The sequence below is a fragment of the Squalius cephalus genome (assembly GCF_949319135.1).
Source record: "Squalius cephalus genome assembly, chromosome: 22".
NCBI lineage: Eukaryota > Metazoa > Chordata > Actinopteri > Cypriniformes > Leuciscidae > Squalius > Squalius cephalus.
The window spans coordinates 27,957,052-27,974,852 of NC_137143.1; the positions used below are offsets into that span (position 1 = coordinate 27,957,052).

Below are 17,801 nucleotides of genomic sequence, written 5' to 3' on the forward strand. Positions count from 1 at the left end.
GCATCCTTTGCTGACATCACGTTTTGAGCTGTGTAGACCATGTCTGCACAGGTTTTATATGAGTCTGACAATGATTCTTATTCAGCACCAATGTTGGGATAACAACTAACAGGCATTACATAATCAGATTACTTTTGATGTAGCGAGTAAAGTAACACATTTACACATTCATATTTGAGTTTCCATAAAAAGTAACCAAGTAACATAATTAGTTACTTTAACACAATATTGTAACACATTACAATGCTCACTAAAGTCTCCCTGTGTGTGATTTTTCTTATGTGCAACAACAACAAAAAAGTGTTTCTGAAATATAAGAATAATTTTGGAATGTCCAGTATTTATCTCAGGCTGATTTTATTTGATAAATCATTTTTTCCCCCCCAGCATTTCATATTATCAGACTTTGAATGCAAAACTAGCTTGAAATATGAAATAGTTTAATTTAGACTAGGTCTGCTGATTCAAAGTTCTGCTAGACATAAAAAAATTGCTGTTCAGACATCTAAAAGCAGGATTCATAATCTAACTTTAAGTACCATTGTACTTCTCGTTTACCACTTCTGTAGAACAACGGTGATAACGAACACTTATAAAGTGAAAGTGACCCTGCAAACTTCCTTTTTAATGTCTTGATCATCACCCATGTGAATTAACTGTTTCTGCAGTTTGATTCTTACTTTTCTTACTTCTGTGGTCCTTTTGTCAGTTTTGATGTCATTCTGTGACTGATGCATGGTAATTGGTTAAATATAATTTTACAAAGCGCCGAATTCTTTTACAGAAATGTCAGGTTGAACGGTCATTTCACCCATTTTGAGGTAAGTATCATTTCCTACTTCCCTCTCAGACACTTTAAGTAGCGTCTATTGTTCACTTCTAATCGAAAGATTGTTCACAGTGTCATAGTGAAATGGCCCTGTTCATCTTAATAACTTTTCAGCTTTTACTGCTGGTTAAATCACAGGGTAAGTGATCTCTCATGCTTTACAATTTTTATTATGAAGTATTTACCTTTTTTAACTTTACACCTGACTTCATTCTTATATAAACCTTTACTTGTCTTAATCATATTCAAGAGTCAATACATTGTAAAAAAACCTTACATTTTTGAGTTCATTGAAATTTTAAATTTGAGTTAATTCAATGAAAGAGATTAGTTTAACAAATAGAAACTCAAAATGTTATGTTATCTGAAGTTGATTTGACAAATGATAAAAAGTTGTGACAAGAAATCATGAAAATAATCTATTTTACAGTGTAGTTTAATAAAAGCTGGCTTGTCCAGTTATAAGTAGTATATTGGACATGTATATTAAATTAATGACATTAACACATGCACAGACAATTTACATGTTTTTTTATTTTTATTAATTAATTAAATTTAAAATTAATTTAAAGAATTGCAAAGATGAATTTACGTATCTCATCTTTTTTTATAGGTTTGCCACAGGCCAACCTGACAATATTTCCTACATTTGCCACCTATGGAGAAAAGGTGCAGATGATCTGTGGAGGTCATGAGAATCAGCATGTATCTGAATGCATGTTCTATCCTACAGGGCAGGAGAACTATAAAAAACCAAGTGCATTGTGTAACATCACCATTACCAGCATCGAACTGATCATGTGGTCACAAGATCCAGAGACTTCACATGTCAACATATCCTGCTACTATACTGTGTATGGCTTAGGAGAAAACGCAACCTCACCTCATTCTGACAAAGTCTCAGTAAAAGTCAGAGGTAAGCTGTTTAATCACAGACTATTTTTAATAGAAAGATAGATAATGTGGTTTATTCTTTTCCAAGTAGATGTTTTTGTATCTCATAAGGTTTGGCTGCCATGTCATCTTTGTCACCGATCACAGAGGACAGTCAAACTATACTGATCTCCAATGGAACCTCTGAAGGTGGAATTTTTAATTGAATTTCCAGCTTTTCTGATTTAACTTGTAATAATTCGTATTCATGTCCCATAAGAAAACACTAAAGAGCATTTCAGTTGCTTTGCTCCAGTTAAAAACCACATTACAACATTTAGATTCCTGTGTTGACATATTTCCAACTGAAACAGGAAGTTGGGTGGGGCATAGAGGGAGTTGTCATCTCCCCCTTTTTTAAACAGCCAATAGGCTTTAGTTGATTTTTTTATTATGAAGTATATATTTTTTTATGTCTACACTTGACTTTTACATTTTTATATAAACCTTTACTTGTCTTAATCATATTCAAGAGTCAATACACTAACAATATATATAACAATATATATATATATATAAGTTACCTGGTTGCCTTAAATTTTATTTTATTTTTTATCTCATAAGGTTTGGCTGTCATGTCATCTTTGTCACCGTTCACAGAGGACAGCCCAACATTGATCTCCAATGGAACCTCTGAAGGTGGAATTTTTAATTGTCGTGAACCTTGTATTTGTATTTGTAGTTGGAAGAGAAAGACTGTAAAATTGATTGTATATATCTGTTAACAGATAATTATGTGACCTTTTAGGAGTATAATGGCATATAGACTTATTGTTCCCTGTAAGAATACATATATTAATACCGATTTCCGTTCATTTTCTCCCTTGCACAATTTTTAAGTATTTATATTTTTGAAGTCTACATTTGACTTTTACATTTTTATATAAACCTTTACTTGTCTTAATCATACTCAAGAGTCAATACACTAACAACATAATATAACAATTTTTTTTTTTTTACAAAGTAAGTTACCTGGTTGCCTTAAATTTGTTGGTTTTTTTAATCTCAGGTTTGGATGCCATGTCATCTTTGTCTCCGATCACAGAGGACAGCCCAACATTGATCTCCAATGGAACCTCTGAAGGTGGAATTTTTAATTGAATTTCCAGCGTTTCTGATTTAATTTGTAATAATTCGTATTCATACACCTACAATGGCATATAGACTAATTGCTAAAATAATGTTTCTAAAGGCTTTTTAAAGCCAATATGTCTTTCTTATTCTAACACTTTCTAAACTGATCATTGCGATTTCATATATAAACATTAATTTCAGAAGATTTGTCGACCGCATCGACAATGGACACATGTGAGTTGCCTTGATTGTACAATCCTTACAACCGACATAACTCTTTTCCGTTTTGTAAACATACTCCTTATCATTTTGTCCATTAATAATGTTTAACTTGTTCTGTGGTTTCAATAGCAATGGTTGTAACATCCAGTACTGAAATCACAACAGACCCAATAACCAGTAAGTGCGTCTTTCTTTCTAATAATAATTATTTATCAAAGATTTTGATTGGTTGGCTTTCAATTTGTTTTGTTACTACAGATATGTCCAGTCTAACTACCCATGACAGCAGTTTAACAGGTGCTGCAAATGGTAAGTCCTCAGGTCTTCTCTTTTAATCTGTAATATTACTGTAACCAGAACACATTTGATTGATTTATTTACAAATCTTCAGCATCTCTGGAATCGACTACACTTGCTGAAACTACAGAACCTGCATCAGGTAACCAAACTAACATAAATGTTCTAAGAACGTTTTGCTAACGTTCTCATTAAGTTATGAAAACATTATTTCCGAATGTTTTCTGTATGTTTGTTCTTGGTTTTGTGAACATTAAGGAATTCCATTGTATCATTCTTCAAACATTGTTTGAAACAACTAGTAATATTTAAAAAACTAAAACATTTCAGAAAAAAAATGCACCATGAAGTGATGTCTTTTTTGTGCTAATGTTTTGAGAACATTATTAAAGACCAGATCAATTTGAACAGACATTCTATGAACGTTACTGGACAAATGTTTGATCACAAGTTCTTTGAGAGAACCTTGTCAGAACGTTAGTCAAAGTACTATAAGAACGTTTATTGTTAGCTGGGAAATTACTAAATACTAGGGAAAATTACTGGGAAATTGTTAGCAAAAATTTTAATTTTGATATGTATAGATTTGAATATGTTATATAAACATTGAATACAATACACATATGCTAATGGTCAGTTTCTCCTTTATAAATTTCCTCTTGATGGTTGAAGGCCTTGAAATCAAAACGTACTCAAATAAAAGTAAGTAACTTTACTCAGAGGCTTACATTTTTCCATGAAGAAGCACATTCATTAGAAACCCAATGAACCCAACAGTGTATTACTTGCTAATCTTTTATATCTTTGTCTGACACAGAAATGTTTTTTTCTATTGCTGTGGTTGCAACTGGTGGAGGAATTGTCCTGACTGGACTCATGGGCATCTGTTTATTCGGATGTACACGTAAGTGTAAAAAAAAATTGCCATGTCATCAATGTGGATTATAGATATTATGAAAAGTTTAGTCAACTTGACACTTTGATTTGATGTTTCCTTCATCGCAGGAAGGCCAAAGGACGAGAGGTAGAGATGTTTATTTTGTGCATATATAAAATCATTGGTGAAATTATAAGAAAGTAAGGGATAAAGAGGTGCACAAAATATATTTGTGAAATTTACTAGGATTTGGATTGAAAAAAAGAGTAAAAAGCAGGGTAAGTTTTTACTTTTCTCCTCAAAATGTGAGCCATAATCAAAATAAAAGTCAAATACAGTTTAATGTCAAGGTTTGCTGAAATCTTCCTCTGTTTTGTAGGAGTTTCTTTACCAATTGCTGGTTCAGACTCAGTAAGTATTACTGTCATTATCAACCATTTATGAGATCATTTTAATATTTGACACTATTTAATAGATCAATCTTTGTTATTTAGTCTGGTGAGGAAGATCAAGCATTTTACTCAACCATCAACTGCGTGCAATCCACCTCTCAACCACCAGGTAAAGAGTAAAACGAATCACCTTTTATGCAAATAGCATTGTGATTTATTATAGGCTACTTACATAAATCATAGCAAACCGGTTATAGTGATTTGCAAGCCTTTGCTTTAGCTGGCACTGATGTTTTCATATTATTTGCTTAATAAAAAAAATTCATTTCAACTGGATAATATTCATGCTGCTTACTTTATTGTAAAAACCTTCTGATCTGCACTTGTTCTGATATAAATGTGTTCAACGTGAATGCTTGTCAAGCTCCCAAATATTTTTTTCTACAATTGACTAAAATATTAGGTTGCACTTTATTTCGATGGTCCACTTTAGACATTCTAGTTCTACTAACTATAAGTAACTTTGCAACCATGTGAACTAACTCTCATTAGAGTATTAGTAGACTGTGGTAGACTGTTAGTTGAATAAGTTGACATGTACTTGCAAAGTTACTTATGGTCAGTAAAATATCTGTTGAGGAGCATCAAACTAAAAGTGTTAGGAGATATTAAGCAGACAGACTCTAATGAGAGTTAGTTGACATGTAGTTATAGCTAGTAGAATGTCTAAAGTGGACTATTGCAATAAAGTGCTACCAAATAATAATTTATAAAATAATAATGATAAAAAGGTTGCATCTTACCGTCATTTTAATTATACACTACCATGGTCATGATTTGATATCTGATGTGTCTTGTTACGCAGGAAACAGTGAAGAATCAAAGCAAGCCAAGGTGAGTAAATCAGATGCACATGTAATAGCAATAGCAATAATTTTTCCTCATTTTAAGACTCACTTTTCCTCCAGGTTGAACTGAATCCTTTGTATGTCAGCATCCTCACTCAACCGCCCGTCGCCAGTGACAGCAATGATGTTTACAGTCTCCTGACGGCCCTCTGAGAATACAACTCTGCCCACTATTTTATTCCAGTCCAGAATTGATCAGTCTTCATTTTAAACAGGATTTAATACTCCATAACACATGCATTTTAAACGTCTGCTTTCTAAACAATACAACCTAATTAGCCTTTCAAAACTGTCAACTTCGATGAGTTCTATCGATCAAAAAACACAGCATGAATATGCATCCTGTTCACAAAAATAATTGCATAATTATGATTCTGTGTTATTGTGAATGGCAGTTGTATTGATGAGCACAAGGGCCATTGTTGCATGCCATATACACTCACATTTTGTCCTTTTGCTTGACTCTGTGAATATTTTCACCTAATGTTCATAATTTAAGCACCTAATTTTTACTTTTACTCTTAGAAGAAAATGTTCTGTATAGAACCTTAAAGAGTTCCATATATATAACTTTTTAGGGCTTCCCAATTTTGTTTGAATTCCCTTTTGATTTTAATTCAATTTTATGAATTAAACAACCTGTTAAACATGAAAGTTTTATGCAATCATGTAAGTCATATATAGAACCTTTTTGCCATTAATGGTTCTATAAAATTCTAAGTTTTTTGTCCTTTTTTCTGTTCTTCAAAGTAATATCTAAAATATCCACATTTGTTTTGTTCAAATGGTCTCATGAGAATTATTTGTCAGACAAATTAGTATCTTTTGAATTCCTGAATAATCATATAAACAAGTTTTCTGTTCACAGGATCACATGGGAATTAAAAATGTAAAAAAAATATATACACATTTGTACAAAAAGTTGTATTGTTGTATTGTTTTCTGTTGGTTAAGTAATTAATTAAGTAATAGCTCATACCTTTCCACCGTTTCCTCAAGAAATATTAATCAGCACAACTGTTTCCAACACTGATAATAATAATAAATGTTTCTTGAGAAGCAAATCAGCATATTAGAATGATTTCTGAAGGATCATTTAACACTGAAGACTGAAAATTCAGCTTTACCATTTCATTTTTTTTTTAAATTTAACATTGTGCCATGGTGAGCATAAGAAATTTCTATAACATAAAATAATCTTACCGACCACAAACCTTTGAACAATAGTTTTTTAAGGTCTCATGAAAACCAAACCCAACAAGGGTAACCTAAAGTACAGACATAAAGCATCTGATCACTGTGGATATGATTCAGATGAGAGCGACCTCTGCTGTCTAACACAGGGATTAACAGATGTAGGCTATGTGACATGATGGCAGTCTTTCAACACTAGTTTATAACTGAATGTGTAAAGTTTACACATTCAGTTATATATGGCCCATTAGATTATACAATGTATCTTTTAAAATCTGAATCAGTTAAAAGCATTACAGGAGAAGAAAAAGTCTTAGCTGTTTTGACTGGACACACAATATCAATATGCATAATATATTATCCTTTTTACAATCTTAGTTTTGTTTTTCCAAGTTTTAAATGATTGTTTCAATGATGTAAGGCTGGAAGCTTACGCTGCTATTTTGAACCAATAATCCGAACAAAAGGCACTTGAAGGATGACGTGTAATATTTATCTGGCTCCAATATGATTAATCTGACTCCATTAAAGTTGTTGTTATTCTTTAACCTCTTGTTCTTTAAAGGTAAAGGTCTTTCTAAGAACTGATTGGAAAATGTAGGATTTAACCTTAACGTTTAGATAATATATATATTATGACTTTAGCTTTCAGCATCATCAAGGAAAGATTCTCAAAGTCTTTAAAACTGGTTATTTATTAAGTTACATGTTTAAATATACAGACAGTAGAATGGAACAACATATTGTATGGAAAACTTAGTTGTAACAAATAATGCACTGTTGTGCAGAAGAGACTGTAAAACAAGCCTTTCTCATAGTATGAAGTTATGCACCGGTGTGCGGGAGAGGAGGGGTTAAAGCCTTTCTCCCAGATCAACAGTTACCTTTCCTTCTTATAGGGATCTCCCAGTCACGTGACCCCTAGCCGTGTGTCAGCCATTTTGACGGTATACATCCGTCAGCTACTCACATTGGCTATACTGTCTATGGACTGTCTAATGGCAATAGATCTATTATTAGGGGTGGGTAATATATTAGGGAGTATATTATTATACTAATAATATAATTATTAGTATAATTGTTTTATAATTAGCCTAAATATTGCAATACTTTGCGCTACAGTATTGATATAATTGCGTGCGCAAAATATCTCGATACTGAACAGAATCGAGTTTTCCTCCACCACTATTATTAGCTTCAGCTAACTCTTCACGTCATGTCATCGCACTTATTAGCATCACACAAATATATATCAAGTATACAAGAGGAAGATAGGAATCATAGATCCATATGAAGCACCGCAAGTTCTTTTTACAGGCATTTAATGTGTAGAAAAACTTCCTGACATTGAGTTCGGTGACATTTACAGCTGACGTTACCTTATTCACTTCCCATCACGCTACACCAGAGCTTCATTAAAAGCATACAAAAGCAGGCTATCGGTTGTCATGGACATGTTACAAAAACTGAATAGACGTAAAAAGTCAAGTAACCTTGTCTAATTTCATCTCAACTTTATTGTATATTTTACATGCACTTTTATTATTTGTTACATTTTTCTTCTTGTACCTATCACAAACAGTTGGAAGCCAAGCACCACCATCAGCGTTTTGCCTGTATATTGCCGCCAACACTTGTTTCTCCGTTTTGTTTCTTTCGGGATACGGTATAAAGATAGGCCTATTCCTTTAGTATGATCACGTATCTGATCGCATCCAACTGCACAGCATCGCTCGGGCATGATAGAATATCGCGACGAGCTGCAGGATCAATGTAGTTTATACCAGAGCCCGTCTCTGTTTATACTGTCTATGAGTATCACCGGCGGTTTAGCATTTTCTATTCCGTCAAAATGGCTGCTCCAAATGGCGTGACGTCACGCGGGATGTCCCTATACCCTGAGCAAAGCATTGTTAAACATGAGTGGAATACCAAAACCGACCGACAGGAAACCAAAAGATGAAGCAAATGGGTGGTTATCAAAAGGAGAAGAACATTAACATATTCTACTCAATGTACAATAGGATACTTCAGGCCCGGAGTGGGTAATCGGGAGAATCGGGAGTATTCCCGGTGGGCCGCTTCACTTTTGGGCCGGTCGAGGAATTTTTTTTTTTTTTTTTTTACATTTCAATGTCACATTAGTTACATTAGGATACACACGTTCCGCATTCTGTATATTTTTTACAGTCTATGATTCTGCCACCACAGCGCGCAACTCAGCATGGGTTGTACCATGTGAGGGAGTTCTCCCCTCCCCTCCTATAGAAATGGTTGGGTCCATAGCCCGTCTTTTCAAAACGTTTTCTCAGGGAGGCTACCGCGGCTCCGCCGGCGCCTACTGATAGCTGGGCCGGCCGTAACGGTACGCGTCAGGGAGGATGGATGGGAGGAAGAGGCCAGGAGGTATGCAGCTTTGTTTCCGCCACAGAATAAAACATTTTAAAAGATAATTGCGACTTTTTATCTCGAGTTTACATCTCGCAATTCTGACTTTTTTTCTCAGAATTGCGAGATATAAAGTCAGAATTGCCTGAAATAAAGTCGCAATTGCGTGTTATAAAGTCAGAATTGTGAGATATAAAGTCAGAATTGCCTGAAATAAAGTTGCAATTGCGTGTTATAAAGAATTGTGAGATATAGAGTCAGAATTGCGTGATATAAAGTCGCAATTGCTTCTTATAAAGTCAGAATTGCAAGATATAAAATCAGAACTGCCTGAAATAAAGTCGCAATTGCTTATAAAGTCAGAACTGCAAGATATAGAGTCAGAATTGTGTGATATAAAGTCATAAAACGTGTTATAAAGTCAGAATTGCGAAATATAAAGTCAGAATTGTGTGAAATAAAGTCGCAATTGCTTATAAAGTCAGAACTGCAAGATATAAAGTCAGAATTGTGTGATATAAAGTAGCAATTGCGTGTTATAAAGTCAGAATTGCGAAATATAAAGTCAGAATTGCGAAATATAAAGTCAGAATTGCGAAATATAAAGTCAGAATTGTGTGAAAAAGTTGCAATTGCTTCTTATGCTTCTTATAAAGTCTAAGTGAATTATTATTTAACCTTTACATTATTTGTTAACCCATGGTATTAATACTAACTAACTACACAATAGTACGAGCTGAACTGTTGCTTCATTTATCCAATTTTAAAAAAGTGCTAATTTGGAATTCCACCATGGAAAAAGTGGGCCGGTCTTGGGCCTGAAACTCCCGGGCTGAAAAGTGGCCCCACTCCGGCCCTGGGATACTTTAATATCTCTATTAAGTTCACCACCGTTCAGTTCTGTTTGCTGTCAGATGAGACCAAATGTGGCATAGTTAGTCTACATATTAGAACACACTAGTAAATAAACAGTATTGCAAGCATATGTCCTGTGAAGCAAATGGTACAGATGTGTCATTGAGGTGCAAACGACTCTGTTTCTCCAGACAGAACCATCTTGTGGCTGGAGTGTCCCAACAGTCCTCAATCAGCATATTGGTGAAATCCCTTGCTCTAGATAGGCATTAGCATTGATGATGAAGGCCATTGTGCCACGTTTAATTCCCTTTTTTTACTTTTAAAAGGATTTCTGAAGAACTAGGGCAGTAAAGAGTTCTACCCATATTCACCCAGCCCTACAATGACTAATAAACAGAGCTGTTCTAAAAGTTAAATATACTAGTGCAAAGTGCCCGTGCAAAATCAGTATTTGTGTGTGGTTTTAGTAAAAAAAAAAAAAAATGAATAGGATATGTTTAGTTGGTGAATAGCGTAGGCTACTATTACACAGTAGCGATATCGTTAAGCACACCAGAATAAAATAGCCTGACTTCGTCATACTCATATTCTAGTCAGAACTTCCCGACCAAAAAATGTTGTGGGCGGGGTTCGGGCTGGCACCCAGGCTAAGAATAAAATATAATATTCAGAAAAACAGTGTAGCTGACTTACAGATTCAGTTAACATCCACAAATGAATAAGCGAGACGATTCAGCGAGCAGGACAGTGAACTCTGAGAAAACGCTACTTAAGCTCTGCTGCTTTCTTCGACCCTCTCTATCTCTGGTCCTGCGCTGTGCTCACTCAGTGTGCAGTGTGAGAGGGGGAGTGGCCAGCTGTGCTCACTCAGTGTGTAGTGTGAGAGGGGGAGTGGCCAGCTGTGCTCACTCAGTGTGTAGTGTGAGAGGGGGAGTGGCCAGCTGTGCTCACACAGTGTGCAGTGTGAGAGGGGGAGTGGCCAGCTGTGCTCACTCTGTCAGTGTGAGAGGGGGAATGGCCTCTGGTCCTGCGCTGTGCTCACTCTGTGTCAGTGTGAGAGGGGGAGTGGCCAGCGCTGTGCTCACTCAGTGTCAGTGTGAGAGGGGGAATGGCCTCTGGTCCTGCGCTGTGCTCACTCAGTGTGCAGTGTGAGAGGGGGAGTGGCCAGCGCTGTGCTCACTCAGTGTCAGTGTGAGAGGGGGAGTGGCCAGTGCTGTGCTCACTCAGTGTCAGTGTGAGAGGGGGAGTGGCCAGTGCTGTGCTCACTCAGTGTGCAGTGTGAGAGGGGGAGTGGCCAGTGCTGTGCTCACTCAGTGTGCAGTGTGAGAGGGGGAGTGGCCAGCGCTGTGCTCACTCAGTGTCAGTGTGAGAGGGGGTGTGGCCTCTGGTCCTGCGCTGTGCTCACTCAGTGTGCAGTGTGAGAGGGGGTGTGGCCTCTGGTCCTGCGCTGTGCTCACTCAGTGTGCAGTGTGATTCCTTACTGTGATTCCTTGAAAGTAATTTCTACTCTACTGAATTATCTGTTCACAAAGCAGGGGGACGATGTTGATTCTCTAGTAGCTGGTCAATGTCCTCTGAATTAGATTCTGGCTCTGGAGGCTCGAACATGTATGGCTTTGTAAAACCAATTAAGCTGCTAGGAGCATCCATTCAGGGTGTAGCGGTGACAGTTGAGTGTGGCGACGGCAGCTTTCCCGTAAGTGGGCGTGGTTTCAGCGCAGCCAGCGGACACGCCCCCAGCGTTTGAGAGCAGAGACTACTGCTCATTTTTTCAAGATTTTGATAGCTTATTTTATGCACTTGCCGGCTGGGTGGCTAATAACACATTTTTCTGTGGTGTGGCAAACTCAGAACACATAGGCTACTTAATTTTGACTAGCAGGGACTTTAAGCAGCAGATATCTGCTATTTGTAGCCCCATCTCTGCTCAACCCTCTACGCTTTTCTTCAACCACACTGTTGTTCTGTGGCTTTGAAAGATCTCAACGCTTCAGATAAACACAAACTATTGTGAGAAAATACACTGAGACTTTAAGATGCATCACATTCTGACTTTCCCTTTAGCATCAGATTTTTTGTTTGTTTGTGTTCTCATTTATTTGGTTTGATTGAAGTACGATCATTATACTGCCTGTGTCATATGTTATAGAGACGTATCGTGTCATTTGGTTTATATCGTTTTTCTTACTTCCTACTTCCCCATGTGCATTGGACATCATTGTGTCAGTTTATCATTTGACGCTGACATGGTTCTGCTCATCCTCCTCATCTTTACACTCTTTCTGAAGGTTCAACCTCAAAGTAAGTGATCATAAAAAATATAAAGTTTTATCTCATAGTATTTTTCTGCTGTCTTTTGTTTTAGTATACTATGCATATTTTGTGATTTTAGGTATAACCAACATTTACAATAAACATTGTAAGCTAAAATAACAACTGCAAGAAATGCGACAATTACTGACAAAATATGTAGAGCTGTACTGATGATGGAATACAATGAGATAGGAGGAAACCAATTATATTTCAGTATATTTCATTTTAAAATGCCTACACTTGTGTAAGTATATACTGATGCAGTACCATGTGCTGCATGTTCCTCAGTTGTTTTTAGTTCTTTGTTCTGTGTTTATGTTGTGAGCAAAAGCAAAAAGTATATACCTATACAGTATATACAACTGAAAAAATACAGTATATATTGCTTTTATCATCATCATCATCATCATCATCATCACACAGAGCTAGGCCTAAGCTATAAAACACTTCACAGTCACTCGCAGGTTTATTTTTAGGTGGATGATTCACTTTGCAAGTTGAAGAATTAGTTTTCTTAGTTTCATGCATGAATTAGGTGCATGTTGTCAGAAATACCTAGCAAAATATTTTCATACTTTTTATTAACAGAAACTGGGTGTGTTGATATATTAAAAATAATTAACTATAATTTTGTGATTCCATAAGATTCAAGATTCTGACTTGGTGTGTTGCTCAATAAATACATCTTGATTTATTTGTATTTTGAGTATTTGAATTAAGCTAGATTTATTTTTTCATATAATTAAATCATTTCAAGTCATCTCGTGTAAAGTTGGCTGAGGCCCCCAGTGGGCCCCTGGTTGAGAATCACTTCTTTATTATGGTTAGAGCTCACTTTAGTTCCTTGCCGTCAATGGGCATCTTGTTACATATTTTACTATTTGATTTCGACCAATAAATAGCTTGCTTTCTTGCAAGAGGTGATGGGACCCTTGTGTTCAGCAACTGTAACTTATATTTGATGTACTGTTATCTAAAGGTTTTCTGTGTTTCTACAGGACTCTCTGATCAGGTTTGGCTGACGGCGTCTCCAGCGTCAGTGCAGAAAGACTCAAACACAGCACTGAGATATGACAGACCGACAGATGCTGATCACTCTCACTATAATTCTGTTTTAAATCAGAGTAAGATGTTTTATTTGGTACAGTAATGTGTCACAACTGTTTAGCATCCTCTATGAACAGTGTTGCTCTCTTCTAAGCATTCTCATAATCCTTTGGTTCTTCCACACTAATGTTCTCTGCTATATGTTGTTTTTCAGAAGAGAAGCCCGTCATTACAGTAATTCATGACTATGAATATGGTGCATTTAGAATTTACTGTCATATCCCAGGATCAGATAACACTGGTTATGCTTGTTTTATTTACATTGGAGATGAAAATCGGCAAATTCTAAAATCTCAGAAACCATCTGGAGGAACACAGTGTATTTCTACACTCCGCGAACATTTTTTATTTAATCATCTAATGTCAGTTAAGAGTAAAGTGATGAGCTGCAGTTATTCTCCAGAATCAGCCAAATATTCACCATATAGTGACAAATTCAACTTGACAGGTATGACATTTTAATGTAATATGAATCTACACATTTACATTTGATTCAACCATTTTACATGTTTCTTAATTTTTCTTAATGTACTGTATGTTTTTGTCTCTATAGCTTTTCTTCCCGTGCAAAATCAGTCACCAAGCACAACAAACGCATCAACAATATGTAAGTTCATCTGAAATGTATAATTATGATTTTTGTGGTGATCATTTTGATGATTAACCATGCAAATTGTTTTCTGCAGATTCAACACCAACATTCTCTACAAGTGAAACAACAAGTATAGACTAAATATGACTCTATAGAGTCTATAAATCCATATAAATTGTGATTTTTTTTTTTTTTTAACCAACAACTTTGAATAGTAAGTTCTTAATATTTCAGAAACCCTGGCTACAGAATACACAACTTGGTATGAGACCACAATAAACCCTACGGCTGGTGAGCTCCTTTATCGTTATTAAAATATAATTTATAAAAATGTACGTAGAATATCTAAGTTTTGCAAAAACAGTGATATTATTTAAACGGATTATGATAAAACCGTTCTCAAGGTAAAATCTAGCTTTCAGGACAAATGTGGAATTCTGATCTGATGAGATGCTTTTCTCTGTACCACCTCTGTGTTCATGAGGATCTGAAACACTAAGTTTCTTTCTGTATTGCCCTAAATTTGAGGAACAGTGTGTAGAATCTACTAGATTCAACCACAGGCCTGATTATAAAGACACCATTATAGCATTTAAAAATAAATATAAAAATCATTGATTATAATATTTTCTTCAGAATATATATGTATACTACTTGGTTCTATAGAAACTTAAAGTGTTCTGTCAGGCGCTTTATAGAAACTTTGGTCACACTTTATATTAGTTGTCCTTAATGTACTTACATCAGACAATAAGTGCAATGTACTTTTGTGTTCATATTGAATTGCAAAACACGTTTGCTAATATTGAGGTGGGATACAGATAAGGTTATGGACAGGATTGTGGTATGAGTTAAGGGTGGGTTAAGGTGTAAGGTAAGGCTCAATAGTGTTATATATGTAATTACAGACATTAATTACAGCTGTAATTACATGCAGGTATTTAAAAAATATATAAGTACGATGTAGAAACATGTATGCGATATACACAAAAACTGCATCATACCAAATGATTAATTAAAATGTTAGTACATAGTATTTAAAGATACCTAACATAAAGTGTGACCTTTTATTTTAATAAAAGTTATAAATTAAGCAGCTTGTAAACTGCCCATTAAACATAAAGGTATTATGCAAACATTTAAGACATTTTTCCTTATATAGAACCTCTTTACCATACTCTCTTAAAATTAAAGGTTATTTATTGGCATCCATATCTTTCCTTTGCACAAAAGGTTCTTTATAGTGGAAGAATGTTCTTAACAACAAGTTGTTTTGGGGAATCCAAAATGGTTTTTCTTGTATCGCTGCAAAAAAAGAGTGCAAGGTTCAAGAACCATAGAACCCCATTGAACCCTTTTTCCAAGATTAGGCTATACACAAAATAACAAGGCAAAATGAATACATGCTTTGGTGAATATGATTTCACCAAGTATAATGTGTTTTCTGCATCAACATTTGTAGACCTTGGAACAATATTCCAATCAGCCAATCAGATTTGAGGGACAAGTTTACAGTTTATGTTAAGTTCAGTGCTTCTACAACAGTTATTCACCATCATTTCCCTTTGATTTTAGGGATAAATTATGGGTAGGGTTAGGTTTAGAGATAGGGTTAGGGTTAGGATTACATTTTCAGACAAATTTTCAAATGTTGATCCAGGAACACATCTTACTTGGCAAAATCACAGTGACTGATGCTGTTTTTAAGAGATGTCAGAATGTTTAGAAATGTCTATTCCTCCTTTTCAACCATTTAGCTGCCAAAGCTTCAAATCCTAGTGAAACTGATGGCCACAGGACACCAAAAATAAGTACGTATTAACAATCGATTAATCGCTGCAACTTAAAACTTTGCACATGGTGATCATGGATCTGATTTTTTGGTGACACAAAGAAACATGGCTGATCATAGCAGTGGCGGCCACCAGCGGGGGGATTTTCCTGACCGGACTCATGGGCTTCTGTCTGTTCTGCATCAGTAAGTTACCTATATGTGGATGTACAGTAAACTGACATTTATTTGTAACAATTTTAAAACCTGTTAACTGTCACCCCGTTTTGAGTATAGATGTGAAAATGCACTAAACTTAAATGGCTGCAATTCCTGAATGCTTTCTGAACTTCTTTTTAAAGAAAACACTCAAAATCAAAGCCATATGTCTAATTTGGAGTTGTGCTCCAAATTTGAAGTTGATATCTCAAAAATGGAGGTTCCTGTGGGATGTTGTTTAGGCGCTATACCAAAAATAGCCACAGAATGCCACTTTTCCATGGTAACACAATGTCCAAAATAAAAACTGAATTTGGACTTTTTTCTTTTGAATGTACCTAATTTATAATGATTACTAAAATATGTAATAGGAAAAATAAGATAATATATAAGTACACCAAGAGCAATTAACAGGTTTTAATAATGAATTTGCATCACAACACATTAATGCACTGGTATGGTATATTTTACTAGGACAGAAACCAAGAAAGAAGAGGTAAGAATTTTCTAGTGTACTTTATATAGGTGCTTATTTGTTAGAACATTAAAATAAATGTGTACTTTTATTATGTTTAGTCCTATGAATACGTCTGTAGCAGCTGTTTCCCAGAGCCCAGGTAAAAAAATATCCTATACAAATGATAATGTGCTGCATATTATGTTTTATAATTTTCATAGAGTACAGAAGTTAAAAGTTACAAATGTCATAATGGTTGAAATGAAGGTATTGTATTTCTAATGTGGCAGATGAAGATGATACTGAAGACAATGAGAAACATTCTGAAGAACATGAGGTGAGTACCAGAGACCTGTTTCTTCTAACTTTTACCATATATACTTCTCTTTCACTTCATATATTTATTTTCTTTGTTCTCTATAGGAAAAATTGTACCACGTGTACTGCACCATCCCTGATGATCCTGTAAACACTCATGTGTTATACAGTCTGGCACAGATGCCAAATCGTTCTCTGCTAATTTAATTTCTCTTTTATTATATCATTATAATTAAACTGACATTTAAAGAGATTGTAAATGATATTTTGGGGAAGGTGAAGGCACTGGCCCTCTTCTTACCAGATCAGTCCTTTCTGAGTCGGACAGGAACGCTGACCATTCAACTGGGTAAACTGGAGGAGATGTTGATCTATCTTGATAGCTGCTTGTTGAGGGAGTGGATGGGAAATCTATAGCAGTGAGTGCAGATGTAGAAGGACCTGTAGGGACATTAGATAAAAAAAAAAAAAAAGAATTATAACATAACACAGGATATGTCAACACAAAACAAAAACTGTTAGATTAACTGACCTGTCATGCCGGCTGAGGTTGAAACCGATGTATCAGTGAATGTAAGTGCTGTTAACTGTTCCTCGCTTTCAGGCGCCTGTAACTCTGCAGTGGATGAACCTGCAATGATAAAATAAATAAATAAAAAGCTATGTTAAATGTGTCATGTCATATTAACAGGCTATGTAACCATTTGCCATCAAGAAAAACCTCACCTGCTGTATCATCAGCTGTGGAGGCACTGACACTTGAGAAACATCAGGGGCAGGTAGAATTGGTTGTGCTCCAAAGTCTTCAACAGTTTTCCTGAAAAAAAAATAGCATTGCATAAGTGCATAGTTGATCGAGCAGAATGAGTTTATTTTGCCATCATTACCTACACTCATCAACAAGCAATTCCACACCTAACAATTCATATTCAATTGGCAAATGAGGCATAATTGCAGTATGGTTAACACCTAAATATGAGGGTAGCACCGCTACATCGCTCACCACCATATTAATAAAATTGAAGTCTATTTTCATCACAGAAGTCTCCCCA

At 35.5% G+C, this 17,801-nt stretch overlaps 2 protein-coding genes across 5 annotated transcripts; both read left to right on the forward strand.

Annotated features, from left to right (window-relative positions):
• Positions 1-588: 588 nt before the first annotated feature.
• On the forward strand, positions 589-6,603 carry LOC307150462 (uncharacterized protein). 4 transcript variants are annotated; one of them, XM_079857735.1, is made up of 18 exons: positions 589-821; positions 902-968; positions 1,443-1,745; positions 1,835-1,912; positions 2,327-2,401; positions 2,772-2,846; positions 3,038-3,070; positions 3,188-3,235; positions 3,317-3,367; positions 3,450-3,497; positions 4,028-4,057; positions 4,173-4,259; positions 4,361-4,379; positions 4,479-4,510; positions 4,612-4,643; positions 4,727-4,793; positions 5,490-5,518; positions 5,593-6,593. In XM_079857735.1, exons 1-18 carry the CDS (start codon positions 732-734, stop codon positions 5,683-5,685), a joined length of 1,257 nt encoding a protein of 418 aa, XP_079713861.1. In that variant the 5' UTR covers positions 589-731; the 3' UTR covers positions 5,686-6,593. The 4 variants fall into 4 exon arrangements, 3 of the variants coding, with proteins under 3 accessions (XP_079713861.1, XP_079713863.1, XP_079713862.1); XM_079857737.1 differs by lacking the exon at positions 589-821 and having other exon boundaries at positions 849-968; positions 3,041-3,070; positions 5,593-6,603; XM_079857736.1 differs by lacking the exon at positions 589-821 and having other exon boundaries at positions 849-968.
• A 5,477-nt stretch (positions 6,604-12,080) lies between these two features.
• On the forward strand, positions 12,081-17,403 carry LOC307150601 (uncharacterized protein). The gene is made up of 12 exons (XM_079857951.1): positions 12,081-12,273; positions 13,284-13,409; positions 13,547-13,840; positions 13,946-13,999; positions 14,079-14,114; positions 14,219-14,275; positions 15,742-15,795; positions 15,879-15,962; positions 16,449-16,470; positions 16,551-16,591; positions 16,722-16,768; positions 16,855-17,403. Exons 1-12 carry the CDS (start codon positions 12,174-12,176, stop codon positions 16,954-16,956), a joined length of 1,017 nt encoding a protein of 338 aa, XP_079714077.1. The 5' UTR covers positions 12,081-12,173; the 3' UTR covers positions 16,957-17,403.
• Positions 17,404-17,801: the final 398 nt, after the last annotated feature.

Coding starts and splice junctions, on each gene's coding strand:
- LOC307150601 (XM_079857951.1), top strand. CDS start 12,174: ATGTGCATTGGACATCATTGTGTCAGTTTATCATTTGACGCTGACATG. Junction 12,274..13,283: donor TCTGAAGGTTCAACCTCAAA/GTAAGTGATCAT, acceptor GTGTTTCTACAG/GACTCTCTGATCAGGTTTGG. Junction 14,115..14,218: donor CTCTACAAGTGAAACAACAA/GTATAGACTAAA, acceptor TTAATATTTCAG/AAACCCTGGCTACAGAATAC.
- LOC307150462 (XM_079857735.1), top strand. CDS start 732: ATGCATGGTAATTGGTTAAATATAATTTTACAAAGCGCCGAATTCTTT. Junction 822..901: donor GTCATTTCACCCATTTTGAG/GTAAGTATCATT, acceptor GATTGTTCACAG/TGTCATAGTGAAATGGCCCT. Junction 4,794..5,489: donor ATCCACCTCTCAACCACCAG/GTAAAGAGTAAA, acceptor CTTGTTACGCAG/GAAACAGTGAAGAATCAAAG.